This window comes from Nomia melanderi, chromosome 2 (genome assembly GCF_051020985.1).
Source record: "Nomia melanderi isolate GNS246 chromosome 2, iyNomMela1, whole genome shotgun sequence".
Taxonomy (NCBI): Eukaryota; Metazoa; Arthropoda; class Insecta; order Hymenoptera; family Halictidae; genus Nomia; species Nomia melanderi.
The window spans coordinates 29293124-29320387 of NC_135000.1; the positions used below are offsets into that span (position 1 = coordinate 29293124).

At 41.9% G+C, this 27264-nt stretch overlaps 1 protein-coding gene across 1 annotated transcript in view; it reads left to right on the forward strand.

Moving 5' to 3' along the window:
* Positions 1-27264, forward strand: part of kon (chondroitin sulfate proteoglycan 4-like protein) — a 133089-nt gene that overhangs the window by 75639 nt on the left and 30186 nt on the right. Inside the window, exon 4 of the mRNA XM_076365014.1 lies at positions 14005-14236. Within this exon, the coding sequence (XP_076221129.1) occupies positions 14005-14236 (232 nt within the window). The remainder of the gene's footprint in view (positions 1-14004; positions 14237-27264) is intronic.

A 27264-nucleotide genomic window follows, 5' to 3' on the forward strand; every position in this document is an offset into this window, starting at 1 on the left:
TTTATCACGGGATCAACAGGGAAATGTTGTTAGGTCTTGCTTTAGAAGGATGATATTTTAATCGTTTTTTTTTGGAATTGCGGCTGCGTGGGTTGAATTGGGATTTATGGTGAAATTGTGGAGAAGTGTGTTTCTGGGTTTGATGATTGATAGATTAATGGTGACTCAGTTGATAATAATACGATCACGATTGTCACTGTTGATCGTTCGTTAAGGAGTAATTAACGCGGACGCTTGAAATATTCGCGAGATGTTACGCAGCCTGCCGGATTAAGGAGCGTGTTCTTTGAGATTGTCGGGATGGCTGGGATTTATAATAGGATCAAGAGGGAGATGTTGGTTTTTGCTTTGGAGATGACGTTTTAATGTCTTTTTTAGAATTCTGCCTGCGATGGGTTGAATTGGGATTTATGGTGAAATTGTGGAGAAGTGTATTTCTGGGTTTGAGGATCGATAGACAGGATTATGATTATACGTTGAGCAATAATGAAATAACCGCAGGATGTTATATTGTATTCTTGGATTAAGGAGTACATTCTTTGAATCTGTCGAAACGAGATGAGAAAAGTGTTATTGATTTTTGCTTTGCAGAAGGATATTCTGATTATCTTTTTCTTTAGAACTGTGCCTGCGGTGGGTTGAATTGGAATTCACGGTAAAATTGTGGAGAAGTGTATTTCCGCTTTTGAGGATTAATGAATTAATGGTAACCCGGCTGATAATAGACACGATCACGATTATCGATAATTGCCAATCACTGTTGATTGTTCGTTAAGCAGTAATGAACGCGGACGCTTGAAATATTCGCGGGATGTTACGTAGTCTCGGATTAACCCCTTACTCTATAATTTCTTTCGGAACTGCGATCGATCCAACTGCTTCGTTAGTAATTCATTAAAATTAAGAGAAACTTCCATGTTTATTCTATGTTATGTGTTCTGAGGTATAATCATTGATAACAGAGTAGTAACATATAATTTCCATTCGAACGAACCGAATAATATTCATGTTTGTTAAATTCCATTTGAAGTCTCCACGATTCTAACGCGATATCGCGGGGCACGGGGTTAAGGGGCGCGTTCTTTAAGATTCTCGGGCCGACTCGGATTTATTACAGGACGAAGAGGGAAATGTTGTACGCTGTTGGTTTGCAGTGAAGATGGATGATATTTTAATTGTGTTTCGCGGGACGTTCCTTCGTTCATTCTCGCTGCGGCGAATCAAATTAGAATTTTCCGAAAGTTTCCGCAGCAGTGTTTTGTTGTACTTCCGAAGATTAATCAATTAATAGCGACTCAATTTGCGATAGACGAACGCAAACTTTCGGTTCTGCTCGGTAGAAATGTTGCTTTAATTATACAAATGAATCCTCCAGTTATTTAATTGAAGCCAACCGATTTCTCGAGTATACAATATAATATTCCCGACAGCGATTGATTTATCAAATTGATTTCTTCTAGTCCTCGGTAATTCATTTAACGCAATATCACTCGAATATTGGATACTCGAAATATCGTCAGTGCCGCAGCAGCGATCGATCAAATTAAAATTCTTAATAAGTTCCGCCTTTCACCTAGTTCCTTAATTAACAGCAATTTAAACGATCATCTCGTTCGCGCAACCTCCGCATAACGGTCATTAATAATCAGCAGTGGCTCGCAACGTCTGAAGGCCGTGTTAATCAATAGTTCTTTGATTAGTGGTAATTTAACTAGGAAACTTCATCCACCGCAATTTCTAGATCACATGATCACCGCACGAGAGCTTCGGTAATTATCATTCCCTGTTGATCGCGAGATCACTCTGTTATCGCGATACACGGCCCGGTTAATCCACGGCCTCCTCGTTCGCCCGGCGTCGATGATCCCGGGATAAAAAGTTCTCAGGGTTAATTGCAATAATTTTTTCCAAACGAGCATTCCCCGCCGCGCGGAATCGATCAGCCGCGCGACTCGACCCGCCGACGCGGATGATTCTTCCTGCGAACCCGATTCCGCGCGCGTATCCGGCGCGCGTGGCGGAACGGGGGGAAAAAAAATTGTATTCCGTTGCAGCGACGTGCAACCGCCGCGAAATCTCGATATTTCACGGCGTTGGATTGCGCTCGAGGTTAATCGACCCGTTTCGACACGCGAATCGATATACAAAGGGTGTCCCGGGGTGAGTGAGGATTATTCGTGTGCTTGATGCAATTAATTCGACGCGATAAGAACGAGCGATGGCGGCACGTAAACGTGTACTTTCGTTTTTGGCTGAAGTTATAACGGACTCGACGTTTAATTGACTTTCTGCTACCTTTCACTCATTTATTTGAATATTAATAATTATATTCAAGGATACGGTGATCTGAACTCGTTTCTCGGGCAATTGACTGCTCCTTAACTCTAGAGGATTCGAGTTTTGAGTTAGTTCTCTTTGTTCCGACGATACTGCTCGATAATTCAATGATAAACTGATAGCATAATTTCTAACGAATGACTCTATTTCTTAATTCCATGGGCTCTCATCTTTAATTCAACTGTCCTTGCAACGATAATACTCGATAATTCAATAGTAAATTCACATTATCAATAATCTAACTCATCCTTTATCTCAACCTTTCCTTAATTCTATACAATCTAATATCTAATTCAACAATCTTCGTTCCAACGATAACACTCAATAACTCAATAATAAACTGATATTAACATAATTTCTAACGAACGACTCTATTTCTTAATTCCATGGGCTCCCATCTTTAATTTAACTGTCCTTCCAACAATAATACTCGATAATTCAAAAATAAATCGACGTTATCAATAATCTAACTCATCCTTTAACTCAACCTTTCCTTAATTCTATACACTCCAATATCTAATTCAACAATCCTCGTTCCAACGATAACACTCAATAATTCAATAATAAACTGATATTAGAATAATTTGCAACGAACGACTCTATTTCTTAATTCCATAGGCTCCCATTTTCAATACTCGATAATTCAGTAATAAATCGCCATTGTCAATAATCTAACACATCCTTTAACTCAACCTTTCCCTAATTCTATACACTCCAATATCTAATTCAACAATCCTCGTTCCAACGATAACACTCAATAACTCGATGATAAATCAATATTCCGATCTCAATTACACCTCCCTCCTCGTTCAACTCAACACCCTCTGTCCCCATAATTCAACTACAACGTCGCGCACGGAATACTAAATTCCGCCGACGAAGAACCGTACATTGCGAATCACGAGGCCCTGTAACTCGCGAACGGGAAGCTCCTTATTCTGTTGTGCCGTGGCACGATATAAATATTCCGAAGCGTTCCCCATTTATTCCGGAGCGCCCGGACGCGTGCACCGCCGGAAGGCGCTCGGATCGGAAAGAAAACGCTAGTCACGCTAAACTAAGTCTTCATTCCGGCCCGCTGGACAGATGATGTTTTACAAGTTAATCGAGCGCGGCCGGCAGCCTCGATCGTTCCGATCGGTTGGAGAGGCCACGGTTCTCACGGCGTACGCGAGCGAATCGATGCTCGCGTTCGCCTGAAACTGCTGAACGATGGCTCGCTCTCGGTTCGATTCCCCGGCGCGACTCTAATTGCGATAACGCCTAGATCAACAGCTTCGCGACCGACGAACTCTTTCCTATTCGCGGCGATCGATCACAGATCTCGGGTTTGCACAGGCCGCAATAAATCCTTTGTGAAGCCGCCGCCGATCGGGTCCGTTCGAATTGCCGCTTTGAGACGTCGCGGGAAATTAAAAACGAAGGGAACTTCGACGCGGTCACTCTCACGGGTTTTGAGGGTTTCATTCGAGGTTCTTTTGTGGCAACTATGAGTCTTAACAGAGTCGCCTAAGTTTTTTGTAGAAACGCTAGAAATCTATCGAGACTTCGACTGATGGGTTTATCACGAGAACGATTGCTTCGATAATCACTGAGGTCATTTATTTGCCGATATTTGAGACAGGTCAGGGACCAGTCGTTTCGTCTATTTCTAATTTATAAAGCTTAGAACACGCTTCCTGAGATTCGAAGAGTCTTGTATCTATACATACAACAAAATCTTTCCAAAAACACCTAACTTAAATAGCAATACGAGAATCCTGCAGTGAGTGAAATCGACCAATCCAATAATCCTAGTATTAACCCTTAGCACTCCAGGTTTTGTAATCTCTCAGCAACTGCAACTGATTTTTATAGTATTCCGAAAATTAGAAATGATATAACATTTCTTCGATCCTTTATTTTCCTTGTTAGCACAAAATTTGGATATGTTGAAAATCGAATGATTTTAGGGTAGTTAGCATCGGAATGATAATCACGCGTACGTGTTGGCGAAACGTCGGTAGCAAATTCCTACTGAACAGATCTCTCACCAGAAAGCCAAAACCGAACACATCTCGAAGCATTATCAAAATCACAGTCGCTCCGAAACCACCGTCGTCTCTCCGACAAACGAGGAGCAGCTCTCCCGTGCTCCCGGCCGATCGTCCGGCTTACGAGGAAGGGAACTCCGCGGCGGGACACGCGGAACGAGACGTCCCGGCTCGGATCCGTTGCACTTTTTGCTCCCGCGTCGTTTATCCAGCGCTCATCCTCCCCGACGATCTCCTTAACGAATTCAATTAAGCCCCGACACGACGGAGGGCCCCGATCCGAGTCGTCGCGGACTTAGTCGAACGCGGAATTAGATTCGCGCGGTTTTCGCGCGAGAAACTGCGCCCCGCCGTCGTAATGCACTTAGACGGTATTTCAGCGGTGCATCGGGACTGCCGGATTACGCGAGTCAACGTCTCCGGCCTCGAACGGACGGGATAGGGGCGAACTTAACCGCGAGCGCCGAATTATCAAGCGACACCGCCGCTCCGCTAAAGCTGCGCGACGCTCGCGGCGAATCTCTGCGATCGGCGTTACCGATGCACCGGATCAGCCAACTTGTTACCGATCGCTTTACCTCCGCCGAGGTCGAGATCCTCGAACCTTTTCCTTTTCGGAGCAATTTGCGGGCTGAGCTCTCGGGAGATCGAGATTTCCACGTCGGATAATCGGAGAATGGAGGGCGCGACGCGACGTGCGCGCGGTTTAGAGGTGGTACGCGTGAATTGTACGATTGCGAGGGAGAACGAAGCGGCTCTGCGTGTTTGTTGAATTATCGTTTCGCGTGTGTAGAACAAGTTTTTGGGAGTTTAATGGAAGCATTGATGGCTGCGTCCGGATGAGTATTTGTGTAACAATGATCGTACCACGTGTTTTTGTAACGAATCGTGCCATGATGCGACTCTCAGTGAATTATGAGGATAAGAGGAACGATTAGAATGTTGTTTTTGTTTGGGGCGTAAATATTAAAAGGGCAAAGAAGCTTTTGGAAGTGCAGTATGAAATAATGAAAAAATTTCAGTGAAAAGTTCAAGTGTGAGTCAAAGTCACATTGTGGTCAGATTAGGGTAATAAAGATTGGTGTCGGTGGGGTTTTCTCATGGGTGCAGTTTGCACTTTTCCTTTACAATTGTGCAATTCGTATACGTGGAAATACTCTTCTATTGTTAATTTTAGTTTCCACTTGATTCAACCAGCTCACTGTGGAATTTAGTTGGGAAAACTGGTTCTGCGCGCAGTAAAATTGAAAAATGGAGCGTGTACTCGTCGAACGCAGGACGAATGCACGTAGAGTATATTTTCATGAAAGATTAGAGCGAAAGAAGAATTATATATTTATGTGAAAAAATAAAGAATTCATCCTTGAAAGAATTAGTATCAAGCTTTACGACATGTATACTCGTCAAACACAGTTAACTGGTTAATCTGTTTAACACTAGAACTACCGAGGATTCAATACGACTGGTATGTAATCCCCATAAAAATTCTAATACATTATTTTCGGTTTCTTCAGACGTTCCTTATAGTATTCAAGTGAAAGCTATTCATTTTCAAGATCATTTCGAACATTCAATGCATGTAAGATATCAATACTTGCGAAAACAATCGAAACCAGTCATTTTGACTGGTGCGGTAGTTCTAGTGTTAACCCTTTGCACTCGAAAGGTGCCTCTCAGTCACTCGATAGGTGCATCAAAATTGTAAAATTATTTAACATTAAGTCTTGATCTATCGATACGTGAAACATGGAAATACCCTTGTTCCCCTTATTTATGAACAGATTCCTCGTTAAGTTGAAAAAATGTCATATCTCATGAAAATAGAATATTTCTAGTGACAAATTTTTCGAGTGCAAAGTAAATCGCCAGGAATCGAACGATACGAAGACAGACAGGTAACCACCAGAAACAGTTGTCTCTCTCTCGAAAAAAAAACCAGTGGAAAAGAGATTCAGAGCGCGTCACTCTGACTTTTTAAGGGTAGCCACGCAGTTCTGGGTTGTTACGCGGTTCTAAGTGAATTAGAAGAAGAATTAGCATCTGTTTAAGCGGCGTTTCGCCGTTTAAGCGTCCGCGAGTCCACCCGGAAGGTAGGGCAAGCGGAAAAACCTGGGTCACGCTAATCCCCGGCCGCCGTTAAAATGAAACAGAGTCGACGCTGCCGGGGCGGGGGGCGTGGGGGCGGGGAGGGTGGAAGTCTGGCCGGCCGCGTTTTATTAATCCGCAGCCGGGTGAGCCTTTCGCTGGACGCGGCGCCCGCAAACGGCCGAGGATTATGCTCCGCTGCCTTTTTTATTCCCTTTTAATCGCGGCCCGTCTTGGGCCGAGCCCGCGGCGCAACGTCGCGCGGCGGGGCGAGCTGCGGCTAATGCATTATGGGTTAAGCTGCGTTCGTACTACCCGTCCCGGCGAGTAACGTGTTTCTGATCGGACGGAAATTCGGTTCATCCCCCTGCGACCGAGCGCTGCGCAGCTGTGCCGCGATACTTCAAAGTGAACGTGGACGTGGAATGAGTATGGAGTCTTTGCGAATCGTGAAGAATGGAAGTAGTATCGAGTGCAGTGAAATAAATCAGATCTCAAGGGGTTGAACTCATGACTATAAACTCTTTGAGGGCTTTTCGAATCGGTAACACTAGAACTACCGAGCGTTTAACCCTTTGCACTCGGAAGTATTCCGCTGGATATGTTTAACGTTTTCTGACTAGACAAAAGCGATGTTTTTTTTTTAATGAACTCAGAGAGGAATCACAAGTTCATATCTCAGTGTTGAATATTTCTAGTGAAAAACTCTCGACTGCGATAAGCTCGGAAATATTAGTCATCTCAAGTTTCCAAAGACGAGTCACTCTACACAATCAAAAGATCATCGGCACCAATGAAAATATAATCCAGTAAACATTAACCCTTTGCACTTGGAAGTATTACGCTAGGTATATTTAACGTTTTCTGACTAGACAAGAGCGATGTTTTTTTTTAATGAACTCAGAGAGGAATCACAAGTGGATTGAGAGACAAAGCTTTTTTATCCTAATATTTTACGCACCGGTGCATTACACAGATAAATATTAAATATCAAATATTAACACGTTGACTGCCATGGGGGTCACCGGTGACCCCCGACCAAATCGAATTACTATAGTTTACTCGATGAAACGACGATTATATGAAAACTTTTCTATATTATAAATAATGCTACCCATTGCGGTGACATTCAGTTCGATGAACGTGCAATGGTAATAATCCAATTCGGTCAAATGATTTACTTTTGTATTTTCTGCATTTTGTGTACTTTGCTCTATGAAATCGTGCGGCGTTCAACCTGTTAAATATCAAATTTATAAAATTTCTAATATTAAATTAATATAATATAATATTCAATTTGATATTTAATATTTATATGTATAATGCACCGGTGTGTGAAATATTGGAATAAAAAAGTTTGTTTCTCAAAACTATAAAATTTGATATTTAATATTAGTTTTACTGCGTCAGATCAAGTGGTGACTGAGAGTCACCTCTCGAGTGCAAAGGGTTAACCTTTAAATATTCAAAATATTCTACATTTCCTGCCGAGATATAGGTCATATCGTTTGAAACTAATTTAACGATGATTTACTGATAAATCAAGCGACAAAGTAATTTTATTTAAATATTTCCGGTAGCAGTATAAAGTTTCATTTAAAATAGTAAATATTCAATTTCATAGTTTTGCTATATCAAGTCAACTGGTGACTGAGAGTCACCTCTCGAGTGCAAAGGGTTAAGAGACTTTTGCCTAGCACGATACGTTGTCGCACGCGTGCACACGTTGACGCGGACGTTGTGTATCCGAAGGAATAGCGTAAACGCACCCTCGGGGGGTTGACGCGCGACACGCTTAGCACGGGGGAGCGGGTCGCCGATAAAGAGTCTTTAATCGCGACCTGAATCGGCCCCGCCAAAGACTTATAGCACACGATGTCTCCGTGTACTTTGACCCCCGACCCCGTGATCCAACTCCGTCGCCGAGGCAAGCTTGATCTTGTATAGTCGATCGAGCCACGAGAACGACGTCGACCAAGGTGGTCGTATCTTAATGAAAAGTCGATCGTTCGCGGGGACGGGCTGAAATTACGGTGGCTGCGATTGGCGCGGCGTGGGAGGAGGACGAACGGCAGTGGTCTTTAACGTTCCTCGCAAGATTCCCCGATTCCTATCTCAATGATAGAGGTTTTGCCAATTTTTCAGCGCTTAATGCGCTCGCCGGTGTAAAAGCTTTCGATGGTTTATATAATGTTATTAAGTCAACGGAACCTGTCGATTCGATGGACAATGCTTTAAACGTTTGCTAAGGATTTCAAACGTTCGTAGATCTAGTGTTAATCCAGTCGAATGCCATCATTGCGAGTTTTCATATCTAAGTTCGAGAGCTCCAAGAGTGACTGATACCTGGAGTTCGTTTCGCCTAGTGATTCAAGCTGTAATACATAACTTAGTTTTTATTATAAAGTATATTACAATAACAAAATAGAAGTTATTCAGAGATTACCATTCAAAGGAGAACAAAGAGAAATAAAGGGAAAAGGATTCGAAGCATAGAAATTTGAAACGCCTTGTCGCAGTGGACATCTAAACGTCTTATCACAATCACGTACAAACGTAATCCCTTACCAAAACTGTCAAGTATAATATGTAACGTTAAATATACAGTTAGTTAGTTAGTCTCAAGAAATGTTCATCATACTTTATCAGAAGGTAGTAGAATATTTCTGGTAGAAAATTTTTGCAATGGGTTAACTGTGTTGTATCGGTGACACCAGCGTCCCTCGAACTACCCCTGCAACCAGGGGTCTCCGAGAAGGTTTATTAATATATGAATTATTCTAAGAAGAATATTTTACGTTTATTAATATATGAAGTATTCAAATGAAACAACTTCTTCCTCTAATGTATAGTCTCAAGTTCCTCTAATTAGTCTCAAGAAATATTCATTATACTTCATCAGTAGAAAATTTTTGCAATGGCTTAACCGTGTCTCATCGGTGACACCCTCGAACTACCCCTGCAACCAGGAGTCTTCGAAAAGGTTAAGAACCACTGCGCCGAAGGGCGGAACAGAGGGGACGTCGTAGTATGTGTGTGTGTGTGTGTGTGTGCAGGTCGGAGCCTTTTCGGTCTGTTCCTCCCGCAGCGAACGGGATCGATTCGCGTAATAAAGGCGCGAGCTTTTGCGAGTCGCTGGTCGCCGGGGGCGGCGGCGGCGAGGGGGGCGGCTGGTAGTAGCAGCGCGATGTCCGATGACTATGCAGAGGCCCCATTAATATGTATAAGCGCGGGAGACACGACACTTCGCCGTGTGTAAACGCGGATCTATACGTTTTCGAAGGTCGAGGACCGAACGCTGGTCCGCGCTGCATTATCGATGCGCCGGTGATTGGAAACCGAGCGATCATCGAGCTGCACGGACGATTCCTCATTTTTTCTTCATGGCGGACCGGTCCTCTCCGGTGTAAACCGTGTGTAATACGAAAGCTTGCCCAGGTGCTTGGACGTTGCAGTTGGAGGTTGAAGACGTGTTGATGATGGGATCTGAGATGCTTGGGTAGTAGATGGATCTGTTGTTCTAGATTAGTGAGTAGGAAACTGAAGAATACTGAATAATAGTAGACTGAGATACTAAACTAAGTACTGAAGAATACTGAATAATACTAGACTAAGATACTAAACTAAGTACTGAAATATACTGAAAAATATTAGACGCAGGTACTAAACTAAGTACTGAAAAATACTGAATAATACTAGACGCAGGTACTAAACTAAGTACTGAAAAATACTGAATAATAGTAGACTAAGATACTGAACTAAGTACTGAAAAATACTGAATAATACTGGACGAAGATACTGAACTAAGTACTGAAGAATACTGAATAATACTAGACTAAGCTACTAAACTGAGTACTGAGAAATACTGAATAATACTGGACTAAGATACTAAACTAAGTACTGAAAAATACTGGATAATACTAGACGCAGGTACTAAACTAAGTACTGAAAAATACTGAATAATGCTAGACTAAGATACTAAACTAAGTACTGAGAAATACTAAACTAAAAACACTAAAACTGCCGGACGAATTAAACTTAGAAGTTTTAGAAGTTTCATTGTGGAAGTGTTCCAATCGTGAAAGCGTTCTTGCGAGTGATTTCAATGAAGTATCTGTACGGATAGAGAGCTAGGAGATCCTTTGAATCTCCAGAAACGTGTTGTTCTAGTTTTTAGAGAGAATTGAGGATAAGTTAATTACTCGGTTTTAGCGTTAATTCATTGAAACGATCACCGATAAGCAGAGCGTTTAAATTACTTGAACAGAGTTATACAAGAGAACTCATGGTGTATCGAAATGTTACATAGGTAAATAATAATTAATAGAAACTTAAGAGCAATCATACCAAAACGTTGTTAATTAATTCGAATACCATTCACGTTTGTTACGATACAATTACTTATAGAAGACTTTCGAAATTCTAGGTTCGCTCAGAATCAAGATCAGAAGGAACGATTACTGATTACTCGATGTCGCGACCCATGCGTTCAATTCACCATAACCGCTCCGTCCCGTGAAAGCGTCGGGTCTGCCATTCGTTTTTTCTCGGCCGCCTGTCCCCGGGACGGATACGGAAACGGCGCGTTTCACGCGGCCGCGCGCGTCGGCGGCCGTTTTTCGACGATAAAGCGGCGAGCTGTAATGGCCGGCCGAACAAACGACAATGGGAAGAACGGGAGGAACACGGGCAAATGTTATTTATCATCGAACCGACGATTGCTCGATTCCACGCCGATGTTCGATGGGATGTAGATTTTCCGTTGGTTTTTCTGGTCGTCGGTGGTTGGACGTCATCGAGTGGATGTATTACATCGTTGTCTCGTTTAGTTTATGTACATTTACACTCTTTAGTCTTAACCCTTCAAATTTCTAGACGAGTGTTCGATATTTCGGTATCAAATTTGTTAGCAAGGCGTCCTGAATCTCTTTTCTCTCGATTTTTGGAGAGATACGAGTGTTTTTTAAAGATTCTTGGAGAAATTGTACTACGTCGATTGAACTTTGAACTTTTCCACCCCTTGTGATCTATTTCTTAATTGTGATATAGCTGCTTTATCGTTGATAATTGTATTTGGAAGAGAATAAATTTTGATGCTGTCTCTTTGATTATTCAAAGACGAAATTAGTCGATAAGTTTTTGAATAATAATCATTTCATTTTCAAGTCTTTGAGTAATATTTAATCTATATTTTGAAAGAATACGGGGAACCGGAATATTTATCCGCGTTCGATCATCGCAACCAATATCGACGTTTGCCGGATAATATTCAGGAAATATAATATCCGTCGAATTGATGGGTTCGTAAATCTAGTGTTAACAGACAAATCCTGGTACACGCGACTCGCGAAATTCAAGTTAAATACTGGCATTTCCACTCGATTATCGGGAGCAGATGATTATCACCGAATTCCCAGTAACACAGAAGCTTGTAACAGTACACATCGATACAGAACAAACGAAAGACAATCTGAAATTGACCAAAATTCTCAAAAAAACTACACGTTAAACGAATCGCATTAATTAGATCGGTCGAATCTAACGTCGAACGAAGAGAATCCTCAACCCTTCGAGAACAAAGCTTCACATCCAGAATATAAAATAATGAATTATTCCATCATTCAAACAACCAAATCTCCAACGTAGTTCCCGTTTCCCAATATTTAAAAGTTCAACGTATTATTCACCCTCCTCTGGCGAAGGCTCCGAATACTCCGCGAAGGGTTAAAAAGTTCAACCCTTCGAGAACAAAGCTTCACATCCAGAATATAAAATAATGAATTATTCGATGATTCAAACAACCAAATCTCCAACGTAGTTCCCGTTTCCCAATATTTAAAAGTTCAACGTATTATTCACCCTCCTCTGGCGAAGGCTCCGAATACTCCGCGAAGGGTTAAAAAGCGGAGCGTCCAGCGCGAGCCATCCTTCACGGATTCCTTTCGCGCGTAGACAGACTTTTTCCCGCGGAACTTTTCGGAAATCCGATTACGCCCGATGCCTGGCCGACTAAGCGACTGATAAACGAGCAATCGAACGACAGCGGGTGATCGATATTCGGATGCGTTTTCGGTGGCCCCTCGACTGAACGCGACGCGTCGGAACTCAGCAGTTGAATCGTCGAGCAACACCCCTCCCCCCCTCACTCTCTCTCCCTTTTCCTCTCTCGTTCTTCCAACGTTGATTCGGGTCGAGTCGAGAAATGCAGAGAATATCGTGCGAGCGAGCCGCAAAGCCTGAATCTTTTCACCGGAGAACGGGTATCCCGATAAGGATGCACTCTGAATTTCACACCGGCGGCGCGGAAAATATCTTTTCCATTGAAACCGCTGTCTCTCCGCCACCCTCGGCCGAAAGAATAATTACTTTCCGCGAGGAAACGCTGCCGGAGAGCGAGAGGCCGAGGGAGATCCGAAAAGTATTATCGGCGAGCTCGAAAACTCGCCGGGAACTATTTGCCACCGGTGGTGATGATTTAAGGGGCGCGAGAGGGCGGCAACCGGGGGATGCTCGGTCTGTCTTTTTTCCGATTGCGGTTGTTTGAAGATTTCGGGGGTGAGTCCTATCCGGACTGAGATGCACGCGGAGAGCGGTGTCTCGAGGGAGTTTTGGTTAACAAGTCTGAGATGCGAGCAGTGTTTTCGTTGTGAATAGGGGATTGAAATTTTTTGGGAATCTACGTGTGGATGGGGATGTGGGGTTTCGAGAAAATTGAAATCAGTCTGGGTTGTTAATTAAGGGTTGAGAGTCGGTGGGACCTGGAAACGAAGGTCTTGGAGAGTGTGACTGGGTAAATGGGGTTGTGATAGGGGCAGTTTTTTTGTGGGAAATATTGTGGAATGGGATGTACTTCCTGTAGTTTTCGTTTCTTCTGTTTTTTGTTTTTTTTTTAGTTTTGGTAGTTTCTGTGGTTTTATTCTTCTATCTTTTGAGTCTTCTGTGTTTTGTAATTTCTATATTTTCTATCTTTTCAATCTTTTATCTTTTCAAACTTCCATCTTTTAAATCTTCTATATTCTATATCTTCTATCTTCTATATCTTCTATCTTCTATATCTTCTATCTTCTATACCTTCTATCTTCTACATCTTCTATCTTTTATATTTTCTATCTTCTATATCTTCTATCTTATAGAAAATGAAGATAGGAGATTTAAAGGATAGAAGATTTTACAGATGGAAGATTTGATAGATGGAAGATTTGAAAGATGGAAGATTTGAAAGATGGAAGATTTAAAAAATGGAAGATTTAGAAAATGGAAGATTTATAATATAGAAGATATAGAAGATAGATATAGAAGATAGATATAGAAGATAGATATAGAAGATAGATATAGAAGATAGATATAGAAGATAGATATAGAAGATAGATATAGAAGATAGATATAGAAGATAGATTTTACATCTCCAACATTCTACACCTTCCGTCACACGTTTCATCTTCCAAATCCTCCATCCACATCTCAGCCCCTCGTAAACCGAAACAACAGTAGCACCAAAACAAATCTGCTTCCTCCAATCGTTATCATCCCCTTCTCTCTCTGACCGCAGGTCCACATTAATCTAGGCGCAGGCGAGAGCGAGATGGCCAGCGCCAGGGGGTTAACGCTGAACGACCTGAGCTGGCACGAGGTGAACCTGACCAGACGGGAGGCGAACATCACGCTCAGGATCGACGTGATACACACGACCAAGTCCCTGTTACCGGGACGGTTCTTCGAGCTGAACATACACTACGGCGTGTTCATCGGCGGACAGGGTGACTTCAACGAGCTATTTCTAGGTAAGACGACCCAGCCCGCAAGCCTGACTCACTCGGATAAATCGTCGCAGCCACGTGACCCTCTCAGCTTTCTCTCTCTCGCTCCGCGAGAGGATGATCCAGCTATCATTAAACCTGATACACGCTAAAAGTCGCTTGAAATTCTTCCCTCGTCTATCGATTTCGATTTAGAAATCGATTATTTCATGGAAATTCAACAGATGCGTTAGAACTCATTGTTTCCTCGGTTTTCCATGGAGAACTGTTCTCGATGGACGAAGATAGAGATCGAACCGGAATTCGCGAATAATGCACGAAAATTGTTTGTACTCATCTGATTCGTTAACTAGATTCTTTATGTAGCTTCGTTCTGCTCCGGAATCGAGAGCAGATCGAGACTAGAATACTCTTTCGATTGACGCTTTGAGGTTCTTTCTTTATTAACACGTCGAATGCCATGGGGTCACCGGTGACCCCCAAGCAAATAGAATTACGATAATTCGCTGAATTAAACGATGATTATTCGCAAACATTTCTCTATTAGAAATAATGTTACCCAGTGCGGCGACATTCAGTTTAATGAACGCACCATGATAATGGATTATTATCATTGAATTGGATAATTCAGTCAAATGAATTAGTATTGTATCTTTTCCATTTTAACGAATGTCGACATTTTCGCGAGATAAAATTTTTGTATTTGGAAGATTAAAAAGCGAAATAGCGAATAATGATTTAATTAGTCAACAGAAAGAGACCAGCACGCAGTTTCCTTCTTTTCTATCAATTAAACAATTGATATATAATTTATCTTCATTCGCTGAAGGTTTCTATTACAAAGGATCTTCCTCTGCAAAGGGTTAAAGCTTCGGTTCACAATACTCGACTGATAATGGACGTGCCGACTTTCCGTTTAGAGGCGACCCTCGAATAATAGGCACGCGTAACACAGTCATAAATTGCCGCGACTGAATTGTTTATTGTGTAATACAAGTTCTATAGCATTTGTATTAATTCTTAATTGTATAGCTCCTGTAGCTCTGAGCCAATTAACCGGATTAATCGGGAGCTGTATTGTTGTCGAATTCTGTGCTGGATTCCAAAGGATGATGCATTGGAACTAGACAATGTCTGGTTAGAGACTAAACTATAATATTATTATTATCATATTATTACATGTTTGACATCATTTAGACTATAATATTATTATCATATTATTATATGGTTAATATTATCAATATTATAATATTAGTATTCATATCAATCTAGTGACTAGATTGTAATATTATTATGAATACCATAATATTAATTAATATTACTAACATTATATGCCAGTAGGTGGCAGTACCACAAAATGGTATTATTAATACTAATTATGATTATTATTAATATTAATCTAGTGACTAGATTATAATATTATTATGAATATTATAATATTAATATATGCCAGTAGGTGGCAGTACCACAAAATGGTATTATTAATACTAATTATGATTATTATTAATATTAATCTAGTGACTAGATTATAATATTATTATGAATATTATAATATTAATATATGCCAGTAGGTGGCAGTACCACAAAATGGTATTATTAATACTAATTATGGTTACTATTAATATTAATCTAGTGACTAGATTATAATATTATTATGAATATCATGATATTAATTAATATTACTAACATTATATGCCAGTAGATGGTAATACCACAAAATGGTCACATACTGTACTCTTCAGCTAAACAGTACTCTGTACCCTGACACTTTCTATAATGTGTTCTTATAAAATAATAAGTTAGATAATGTTGTAAGTATTTTTTAATGCGACACACATTGAAACTGTACATTCCTCGCTGCTCGAGGAAATACGAGAGACATAGAAAGACATACATTCGCGATGTTAAAAGTTTATGCATTTATATTGAGTCATTATCCAGGGACAATTTTAGTGCTCGAACCACATGAATTATATTACTCGCGCCCACCGCTGGTACATTTTTCCAGGAGTCCATTAATTTATGTAAATTTGCTTTCGCGTACCCTGACTGTCTCTCTTTATTCCCATTATTAATGAATAATTGTATTCCCGACTGTTCTCGCGGGCGTTCTAATTAAATTCGGAATACTCCTTGCACTTCAGAAGCAAATATTCTTTCCTAGAAATACGACGGAGCTGATGATAACGATGATCGTGCAGGGGAAAAAGTTCAAAATCGAAGATTTATTAGATCGAATCTCTTCGTTACTTCACGGTCTTCAATTTTTACTGCGGAATCACGTGAAAATTTGGCTGAAGCGTCGCACGTATATTTAATCAGGTCCATATCTCCAGTGAAAGTTTAAATATTCCCCATAGTCCCATTAACGATTCCGCGCCGAGTCAACGGAAAAACGATCTGCCTGTGACCAGGTTACGAGCGAATAAAAATACTTGATGAATCAGTCTTTAGATCAAACTAAAAATACTTGGGAAAAGAACATCGGGAAAAAGGCTACTAGATTTTCTGATGGATCGAAGCATTGCACACGTGACTCTGTCATCGCTAGATTTGACGTAAGAAAATTATCCTCTCATATAGAATATTATACTTGATGCATATATAAAATATTCAACTAAAGTAGCTTCGTTTCTTAATTTACTCACGTTCCCTCGTTAGTCAGTTTCCAACAATGTTCATATCTCAGCGTTGAATGTTTCTAGTGAAAAGCTCAGAAACATTAGTCATCTCAAGTTTCCAAAGATGAGTCACTCTACACGAACATCGAAAGATCATCGGCAATGAAAATATAATCCAGTAAACATTATCCCTTTGCACTCGGAAGTATTCCCCTAGATACATTTAACATTTTCTAACTAGACAAAGACGATGTTTTTCATATTTTTATATAATAATTCATAAAATTTGATATTTAATATTTATACGTATAATGCACCGGTGTGTGAAATATTAAAAAGCTTTGTCTCTCGAAACTATAAAATTTGATATTCAATATTAGTTTCACCGCATCAGATCAAGTGGTGACCGAGAGTCCTCTCGAGTGCAAAGGGTTAACAACCGCATTAAAACCGTACCGTTTCAATTCGAAAACCTACAGAACCTCTCGGCGAAGCCAACGGTTAAACAATTCGCTGCGAAAAACCGAAAATCCAGCGTCGAAAATAAAATCGAACGTACAATTCCCGAGACAATCGAGCCCGAAAGTCGATCGTTCGAATCCTCGAGCTCGCCGTTTCCGGCGGCCGTAAATTACCCTCGAAATCCATTATCCGAAAAACAAAGTGTCCTCGAGAAAAATTTCATTGCATCAGTTTCATTTGTTTTTCCGCGGAGGTCCGCCCGCTGCCGTGTAATAACTGCACGCGAAGATTGGAAACGGTCGGCCGATTCCGCCGGGGTGGATTTTGACCGATGGCGACGAAGGTATCCCGCCGGCGCAATAAAAAGTTATTTGTTAATCGTTATCGGGCCCGGAGAAAAAGTTGGTAGGAGCGCCGTTATCGGGTAACGGTCGGCGGGCTCCGGTGTCCTTCGACATCTGGGCGTCGAAGTATTATTTAGTGCGCGTCAGAGGAGATATTTGCTCCATCCATCACCGGCCGGACCATCGGTGCCGGTCATCGAGCTAGATTATCGCGGAGAATGTACTGGATACCCGCCCCACCGGTCGTCCCCGGCCGGTCCCGCCGTTTCTAAACCCAATTTCTAGCAATTGACAGTTCAATTATCGATCTCCTTCGTTGACGATACGTACGGACGCTTAGGACCTGTCACTGATACTCGTCACGAGGATCTGGTTACAAGCGGGCTCGCCGGGCACCGATGCTCGCCGAGTACTCGGGAAATCGGCTAATGGAACGGCTGGAATTATTGCTCGATAACAGTGACATTATAGAGATGAGACTCGGGGGAGACGGAAAAATTTGTGATTTGATCCTTTGTCGGGAGGTGACTCTCGGTTGCCAGGTGATTCGATGGAATAAAAGTATGAAGGTGAATATTGCAAATTAAAGTTTGCTGCGTGAAATGTTTAAATGAAACACTTCTGTTGATTGATTTATCTATGAATTGTCGTTGAATTAGTTTTAAACAATATTATCTATCGTCAGAAAATGTTGAATATTTCCATTGAGAAACTGTCTAGGGTTAACCCTTTGCACTCGAGAGGTGACTCTCGGTCGCTAGGAGATTCGATGCAACAAAACTATGAAGTTGAATATTTAACCCTTTGCACTCGAGAGTATTTTTCTCAACAAATATTCATTATTTTCTAATGAAATGTCAAGGATATTTTTTACAACTAACAAAGAAATACCTTGCATAAATTAAGAGACACAACTATTTTATTTCAAAGGGTGCAATTATGTGCAAAGGGTTAATATTTCAAATTAAAGTTTGCATTGCTGCGTGAAATATTTAAATAAAGCACCTCTGTTGCTTGATTTATCTATGAATTGTCGTTGAATTGGTTTCAAACAATATGACCTATATCTCGTCAAAAAATATTGAATATTTCCAATGAGAAAGGGTTAACCCTTTGCACTCGAGAGGTGACTCTCAGTCGCCATTTGATTTGATACAGCAAAATTAGAAAGCCTTTCATATAATGTTAATTATCATGCATCAATACGTGTAACATTGAAATAAAATAACTATCCTTCTTAATCCACGTATATTTTCTCATTAGTTTCAAAGAACATCGTCTGAATCCCATCAGATGTTGCATATTTCTAGTGAAAAACTATCGAGTGCAAAGGGTTGACACTAAACCTACATTGTATTTCTCAAATGTCTCTGAATGAGAAATGTCATCGAGATTTCCATTGATTTACGTTTGTCATTGGTAACGAATCGTTTCACCGAGTTCTTGGTAAACTCTTCTAGCTTTGCATAGCGGAATACCTTCTCATCGGTTATTTTTATGAGACGTGTTTGATTAATATACAGAAATGGAGGTTAGTCGAGTGTAAGAGTAAACTCGATGTTGCGTGTTTGTATGTCGCTCGAACTGGCTGGGAATAATTAACGAGAATGAATCAATTCCTCGGCTCGGTCGTACGCTCGAGATGTTATTGAAAACACAGGGACGCCTGTGTTAAACAATAAGCATCTCATAATACCCCGAGATTCGGATTATCGCCGGGAGAATGCGGTTGACACGAAGAAGGTTATGCAAACGAAACAGAAAAACGGGGAAATTGGGTCGAACGCAACTGAAGAACGCAACGAGGTGAAACAAGGCGAAACTTCGCGGAGCCGCTCGATTTAAAAATGTTTCGTCGGCTTCGTTTTGTCCTCTCGATTGAAAGGTGCTCCAGGGGAACGGATAATGGGCCGTTTCGAAGTTGAGGCACGAGAACGGGGCGAGTGGAAATGATTTCGAGAATAACGAGGAGGAAGGAAGCAGTTTCGCGACAGAATTCGCGTTTAGACCGAACGAGGGCATAATGGAACGAATACGCGATCGTGTTATGAGTAGAGCTACAACTCCCACGTCTTCTTAGAGCCTGCGGGCCTCGGAGGAACTTCCGGAACTCGGAGGAATACATCGAAGTCTGTTCGTCCACGAGGAGACTCCTCGAACTCTTTGGGACCTTCAGAAACTCCTCGAAGGAATTCCTCGACTTTCGAAGACTTTCCAGGACACTTCGAGGATTTAAAGATCTCCAGGAACTTCTGAAGACCGCCGAAGACTCTCAGAAGAATTCTTTGGACTGTACTTTGAGTTCCCAGCGAGTTCCAGGACTCTCGAGAACTTTGAAGAACTACTCAAAGCCAACTTTGAACCTCCAAAGACTTCTTAACCCTTTGCACTCCGAAGTTTTTCACTAGAAATATTTCAACATTTTCTGAGGAGATGAAGACGATATTTTGTGAAACCTACTCGACGAGAAATTCACGCGAATTGATGGACAAGGTATTTTACGTGAATATTTCTCAGATTGATGCATTATATGAAGTATAATATTAAATATCGAGCTTTATAGCTTCATTGTAGGAAATCTAGTGGTGACTGAGAGTCACCTCCCGAGTGCAAAGAGTTAAAACCTTCGGGGATCTTTGAAGGAACTCTAGACTCTTAACCTCTTCAACGAGTTCGACTCATGATATCAATTTTGAACCAAATATACATACGAGTTATCGGCCGACATAATTATAACTCGGATTCTGTTCGATTGAATGATATGGGAAAGTGTTAAAGACTTTCACAGAAACCTTAACCCTTAGCACTCCAGATGGTTTTGTAATCTGTCAGCAACTGCAACTAATTTTTATGGTATCTAGTGAAAATGAAAAATGCTATAACATACCCTTCGATCTTTTAATAAAAATCTAATAATTGATAATAGAAAGTCTAATAATATTGAATATTATAATTGGTGCAATATTGGAGCCTACAGAGTTCAAAGGGTTAATAAAAATCTAATAATTGATGATAGAAAGTCTGATACTATTAGGGTAGTTTCTCTAGTTCATTAAAATATTGAATATTACAACTGGCGCAATATTGGAGCCTACAGAGTTCAAAGGGTTAATAAAAATCTAATAATTGATGATAGAAAGTCTGATACTATTAGGGTAGTTTCTTTAGTTCATTAAAATATTGAATATTACAACTGGCGCAATATTGAAGCCTAGAGTTCAAAGGGTTAAACCCTCAAAGACCTTCGAAATATTCCTCACCCTTTTCCCCAACAGTTCAACACCTCCACACATTACTCTCAATTCCCTCTTATCACAAAGCCAAGAGACACCCAAAAACAATCCGTAAACCTGATTCATCGCCGAAGCGACCGACAGAATTCACACGTAACGGAAACCGCCGGGAAATTCCTATTCGTCTGTATCATTCCGCGGCGCGGGCTCGTCTATACGTTACAGTCCTTTGAAGCAAAAACCGATACGGAAGGGAACCAGTTTCACGTGCCTCCGTATTTTTCGCGCGGATCCCGCGATCAGCCGACGCGACGAGTCGTCTCGAGCGAGCAGTTTCGCAAGTCGAATCAACGGCCCCGTGATTACGGTTACTTTACGAGTCGACCGAGAGAAACACAACCCCCGAGGGTCGGGGCGGACGGTAATAATTTTCTGCGTACACGGTCGAGCCGGCGGAAGGGAAAACGAAAAAAAGGCGAGCGAGAGAGAGAGAGAGAGAGAGGGAGGGAGGGAGGAACAGGAAAAAAAACAACGGGACAGAGCAGACAAAAAAAAATTCATCGGAAAGGTGACCGAGGTGACGCGAACCAAATTGAATACGATCGGTACAAACACAGGGCGCCGCGCCGGTTACGCCCGTCCGCCCCTGCCCCCCGTCGTTCCCCTTCGAGCATCTCGCGCAACGCGGCCGGCGACCAGCTCGAAATTCAATTTACATATTCATGACAATTCATTTGTACCCCATGGTACGACACAGCCCCCTTTCCTCTTCCTTTCGCTGTCTCCTTCTTTCCCGCCCTCTTTCTCTCTCGTTCTCCCTCCCGGGAGAGGGAGGGAAGCTCTTATTAATTCCTGTTACCCCGGCTGGCCCCCCCCTAAATTCCCCTGTCCACGGAATAAAGGGAAAACGGGGAAGAAAGCGCGCGATCTGTTCTACGACCCAACGGCTACTAGCTGGGAATTCATTTTTTATGGATGGCCGGGTCGATGAGCACGCTCCGCAATTTTCTTTTTAACGGCCCGTCTAATTGATGACTGCCGCGGGAATAGTTTTAGAGATGCGCGGGGAGATTCGGGGATTTTTTCTGGGGCTGCTCTTCGAGCGGCGGTTATGGGCGAAGGGGTGGAGAATTAGGGATGAAAGTATTCGAACGTGTTTTGATTACATTGTTCGCGTTTTGCGGGATTTTTGGTAATTTCGGTTTTACTGTGAGTGAAAGCTGATTAACGAATTAGTTCACTCAGTTATGATTAGTTGAAAAGATTTGTATATTATAAGTAATGCTACCTAATGCGGTGACATTCAGCTAGATGTGCAATAATAATGCTATTCAATCAGATGATTTAATATTATATTCTCTCCATTTTGTAGATTCTGCTCTATGAAGGCATGAGGCATTCAACATGTTAACCCTTTGCACTCGACAGCTGACTCTCAGTCATTTGATTTGACGCAGTAAAATTAGAAAATTTAATATTTAATATTGAACTATGTATAATGCATCGGTGCGTGAAATATTGGAATAAAAAAGCGTTTCTCAATTTACCTGTGATTTCTCTTTGAATTCATTTAAAAAAAACCATCGTCTTTGTCTAGTTGGAAAATGTTAAGTATTGCTAAATACTTCCGAGTGCAAAGGGTTAATTGGCAAAAATTCTATCTTTGCTATAAATAGTGTTAACTATTCAACTGCTCACAGAAAATATTACGTGTTGGTAACGAAATAGAGTGCAAAGGGTTAATTGGCAAAAATTCTATATTCACCGGAAATAGTGTTAACTATTCAACTGCTCACAGAAAATATTAAGTGTTGCTAACGAAATACTTCCGAGTGCAAAGGGTTAATTGGCAAAAATTCTATCTTCGCTAGAAATAGTGTTAACAATTCAACTGCTCATAAAAAATGTTAAGTATTGCTAACGGAATACTTCCGAGTGCAAAGGATTAATTGGCAAAAATTCTATCATCTTCGCTAGAAATAATATTAACTATTCAACTACTTATAGAAAATGTTAAGTATTACTAACGAAATACTTCCGAGTGCAAAGGGTTAATTGGCAAAAATTCTATCGTCGCTAGAAATAGTATTAACTATTCAACTGCTCACAGAAAATGTTAAGTATTGCTAACGGAATAGAGTGCAAAGGGTTAATTGGCAAAAATTCTATTCAACTACTCATACTCGTAGCTTAGTCATTAACGCAACGCAACTCCGAAATCGTTCGGCCAGCAGAAACAACGCGCGCGAATTCGCCTCGCTCGCTGAAAGGCGTTCGTTACCGCCGGAACGCTGGCGATGATAGAACAGTATCTGTCCCAGCGCGGCCCGAGGAATCGCTCGCCGCGCGTGCAGCTGGAAAAGTACTTGTCTCTGAAATCCCCGGCATAAGTTTCCCTTATCGAATGACGTTTCCGCGGGCAAACACGCGGCGGCGATCCGCCAGCCGGGGCGCACACGTCGAACGTCGGCCGGAATCAATAAAACCGTGTACACGCGTGCACGTGCACGGGCGCACGGACGCGCGGGGGGGACGCCGGTGTCGATGTTCCCCGTCGCGGGATATTCGATCACGGTAACGTCCAAATAAATCGAGACGGCCTCGAAAGCTGCGACACCGCGAATTATTTATTTTATGACTCCGCCTCACCGCCGCGAATATCTCGAATAGTTCCGCTGTATTCACTGGCGAAAAATCGCGGTATTGCCGGCGGAATATCTCGCAGCCGTGTCACATCGACGCGAGACGACGCGATACGCGAGAATGTTGGATCTCCGACGCGGTTCCATTGTGTTGGCGGGAATCCGGCCGATTACGCGATCCTTCCGTTTCCCGGGCTTCCGGAGGACGCGAGCTGTTGCGCTGGCTTTCGGTGTTTGCGTATGATTTTTGGGAATATGGATTTGTTTTGGTTTGACGTTGGATTTGGGATTGTTTCATACTGGGGAGCTTCTTTGAAGAATTTTATATTTTAGCTGTGAGACTAGTTGCGAGATTTCATGCGCTGGTGGACTGTGAATGTAACGATTTGAGGCTGATAGAATTGTGCACTGTGTAATTACGTTAGATTAACCAGTTAACTGTGGAATTTAGTTGGAAAAACCTCCGGTTCTGCAATAAAATCGAAAAATGGAGCGTGTACTCGTCAAAGGACGAATGCATGTAGAGTACGTTTTAAAGAAAGATCAAAGCGAAACAAAGAATTACATGTTTATGTGAAAAAAACAAAGAATTCATTGCTGAAAGAAATAGTATCATGCTTTACAATGACGTGTATACTCGTCAAACAGAGTTAACTGGTTAAATTCTGCCGTCATAAGGGTATATCGTTCAAGATGATATATAGAAAAGTTATGACATTTATTAAACTTTGTACAATGCATCGCAATGTAAAATATTAAAATAGAACAGCCTCTTTCTTTAATTCATGTGCGATTTCTCGTTAAGTCAGTTTGAAAGAATGTCGTTGGTATTTGATTAAAAACGTGGAGTATTTCTAATGAAAAACTTCTGGAGTGCAAGGGGTTAAAATATATTACATAACAATACATCTGAGTTTTTCTATGTACAGTGACATAAGTTGACCTCACTGAAAATCGCCATCACAATTCAGTTTTCAAATTAGCCGGTACGCAATGTTAACCCTTTGCACTCGGTTGTTCACTAGAAACATTTTAACATTTCCTGACGAGACAAAGACACTTGTGAAACTAACTCGAAGGGAGATTCTACGTACATCGAGGAATAAAGTAATCCGCGCAATTGTTTTCTGAAAATTAGCCGATACGCAATGTTAACCCTTTGCACTCGGTTTTTCACTAGAAACATTTTAACATTTCCTGACGAGACAAAGACACTTGTGAAACTAACTCGAAGGGAGATTCTACGTACATCGAGGAATAAAGTAATCCGCGCAATTTCCGAAAATTATCCGGTACGCGATATGTTGAATCTTCCATATCAACGATCCCCGAACTAAGCAGAATTCCATTGAAACAAAAAGACCGATACCCAAGGGACGTCGCAAGCCACTAGCAGGTACTACAATATTCCACCGGCAATTCTCAAACTCATGCTCGGCATCGGCCTCCGAGGATTAAAGCGCCGACAAACGTCGGCGGTGGCGAGCATCATTTATTTCGCAACAGGAATCGTTTAAAGCCAGCTCTCGTTTCGTCGTTCATAAAGCAGACAAAGCGGAACCACGCTCCGCTCGTCTATCCTTATAATCCCCGGGACAGCCGGCTGGATAGAGTTATCCGCGGAGGGGGACGCCCCGGCCGGCCCGTATAGCGGTTATCCGCGGTATCTTCGGTCGCTTAGGAAAAACCTGCTCCCGGAACTTCTGCAATTAATGTAATCGCGGTGCACGCGGCCGGATCACGTAGCACGGTGGCCCGCCGCGGCACGGTTTGCGTGATGAACGATTCACCGCACCGTGAACGGGACCAGGGTTTATCGCGACGAGCGACCCCTGTCCCCGCGTCTCGCCCACCGGGGAACCGCCTCGTCGAGTTGACTCTGGTGGAGCGCTCCCAAAAAAGAAAATGGAGATCGGCTCTCTGTTGACTTTGCTTCCCGATTCCTGATACTTTCGATCGCTGGCGTGCTAGTGAATACGGATGGACTGGTTGAAACTGTGGAAAAAAGCTAGAAAGACGTCTTGCTCTAGGAAATCATGTTACGATTGAACTCGCTGGTTGGACTTTGTTGAGTAACATTGGGTGAAGTGGAACTTCGGTTGTACTGTTAACACTTTGCCACGTTAATTAAGAAAATTGTATACGTATGTAAGTAATAGATGAAGACATTCTACGCGAGATTCCGCTTGGATCTTTTAACCCTTTGCACTCGAGTGGCGCCTTTCAATCGCCATTTGATTTGAAAATGATCGAATTTAGAATTCAATATCAAATTTTGTATAATGTATCGACACATGGAACATCGAAATGAAATAGTTCTGTCAGTTTGTTTATGCAAGGTATTTCTTTATGTTAGTTGTAAAAGATACCATCGATATTTCATCGGAAAGTAATGAATATTTCTTGAGAAAAATATTCTCGAGTGCAAAGGGTTAATCGTTGCTAACGCGAGTGGTTCAAGCGGTTCCTAATAAAAAGAAGTCGCGGATTTTCGAGGCTAACTTTAGCCAGAACCTTAGCACAAAATGGTTGATTATCAGAACTAGTGTACCTATCTGTAGATAATATACAAAGGCAACATTCTACGCGAGATTCCGGTTAGATCTTTGAATTCATTGCTCACGCAAGTGGTTCACGCGGTCCCTGGCAAGAAGAGAACGCTCATTTTCGAGACTAATTTTAGCCAGACCCTTAGCACAAAATGGTTAATTAACAAAACTAGTGTACCTATCTGTAGATAATATACAAAGGCAACATTCTACGCGAGATTCCGGTTAGATCTTTGAATTCATTGCTCACGCGAGTGGTTCACGCGGTCCCTGGCAAGAAGAGAACGCTCATTTTCGAGACTAATTTTAGCCAGACCCTTAGCACAAAATGGTTAATTAACAAAACTAGTGTACCTGTCTGTAGATAATATACAAAGGCAACATTCTACGCGAGATTCCGCTTGGATCTTTGAATTCATTGCTAACGCAAGTGGTTCACGCGGTCCCTAATAAAAAGAAAACACAAATTTTCGAGACTGACTTTAGCCAGACGTTTAGCACGACATGATTAATTAACAAAACTAGTACATATCTATACATAATAAATCAAGACAACATTCTACGCGAGATTCTGCCCAGATCTTTGAATTCGTTGGTAACGCAAGTGGTTCGCGCGGTCCCTGGCAAGAAGAGACCGCTGATTTTCGAGACTGACTTCAGCGAGACCCTTAGCATTTCAGAACCGGCGCGGGTGGATGCCTAACGCGACACCGTGTCCCGTGAACACTCCTCTCTCTCTCGCGTTACCTCGCCACAGGTGCGCTCGGGCGTCGTCTTGCACACGCCGTGCACCGCCGATCCGTCATAGAAATACGATCAAGCCCGCAGGAGAGGTGGGACTGCATGGAATTCCCTTTACAACGAGAAAACGGAACGCCTGGCGGAGCTGATACCCCGCGTCTTCTTATTTCCTTCTTATTTCCCTCTTATAGCTACCTCCCGCGCACTCGCGACAGTCTGCAGGCAATATTCTCGGGAAAAAATCCGCGTCTGACGACCCGAATCCTGCGTTCAGACGATGCTTCGCGGATGGAATTGTTTCGAATTGCACGGCGCGCCTCCGCTGTTTCGTTGAAAGCGGAGTGCTTTGGATTTTTGTTTCCGACGAACGTCATTTGGATGTTCATTGCGAACCTTTAGGAAACTTGAAAACTTTCGGTATTGTTGTCGGATAATTAGGGACGGTTTTAGGGAAGTTGAA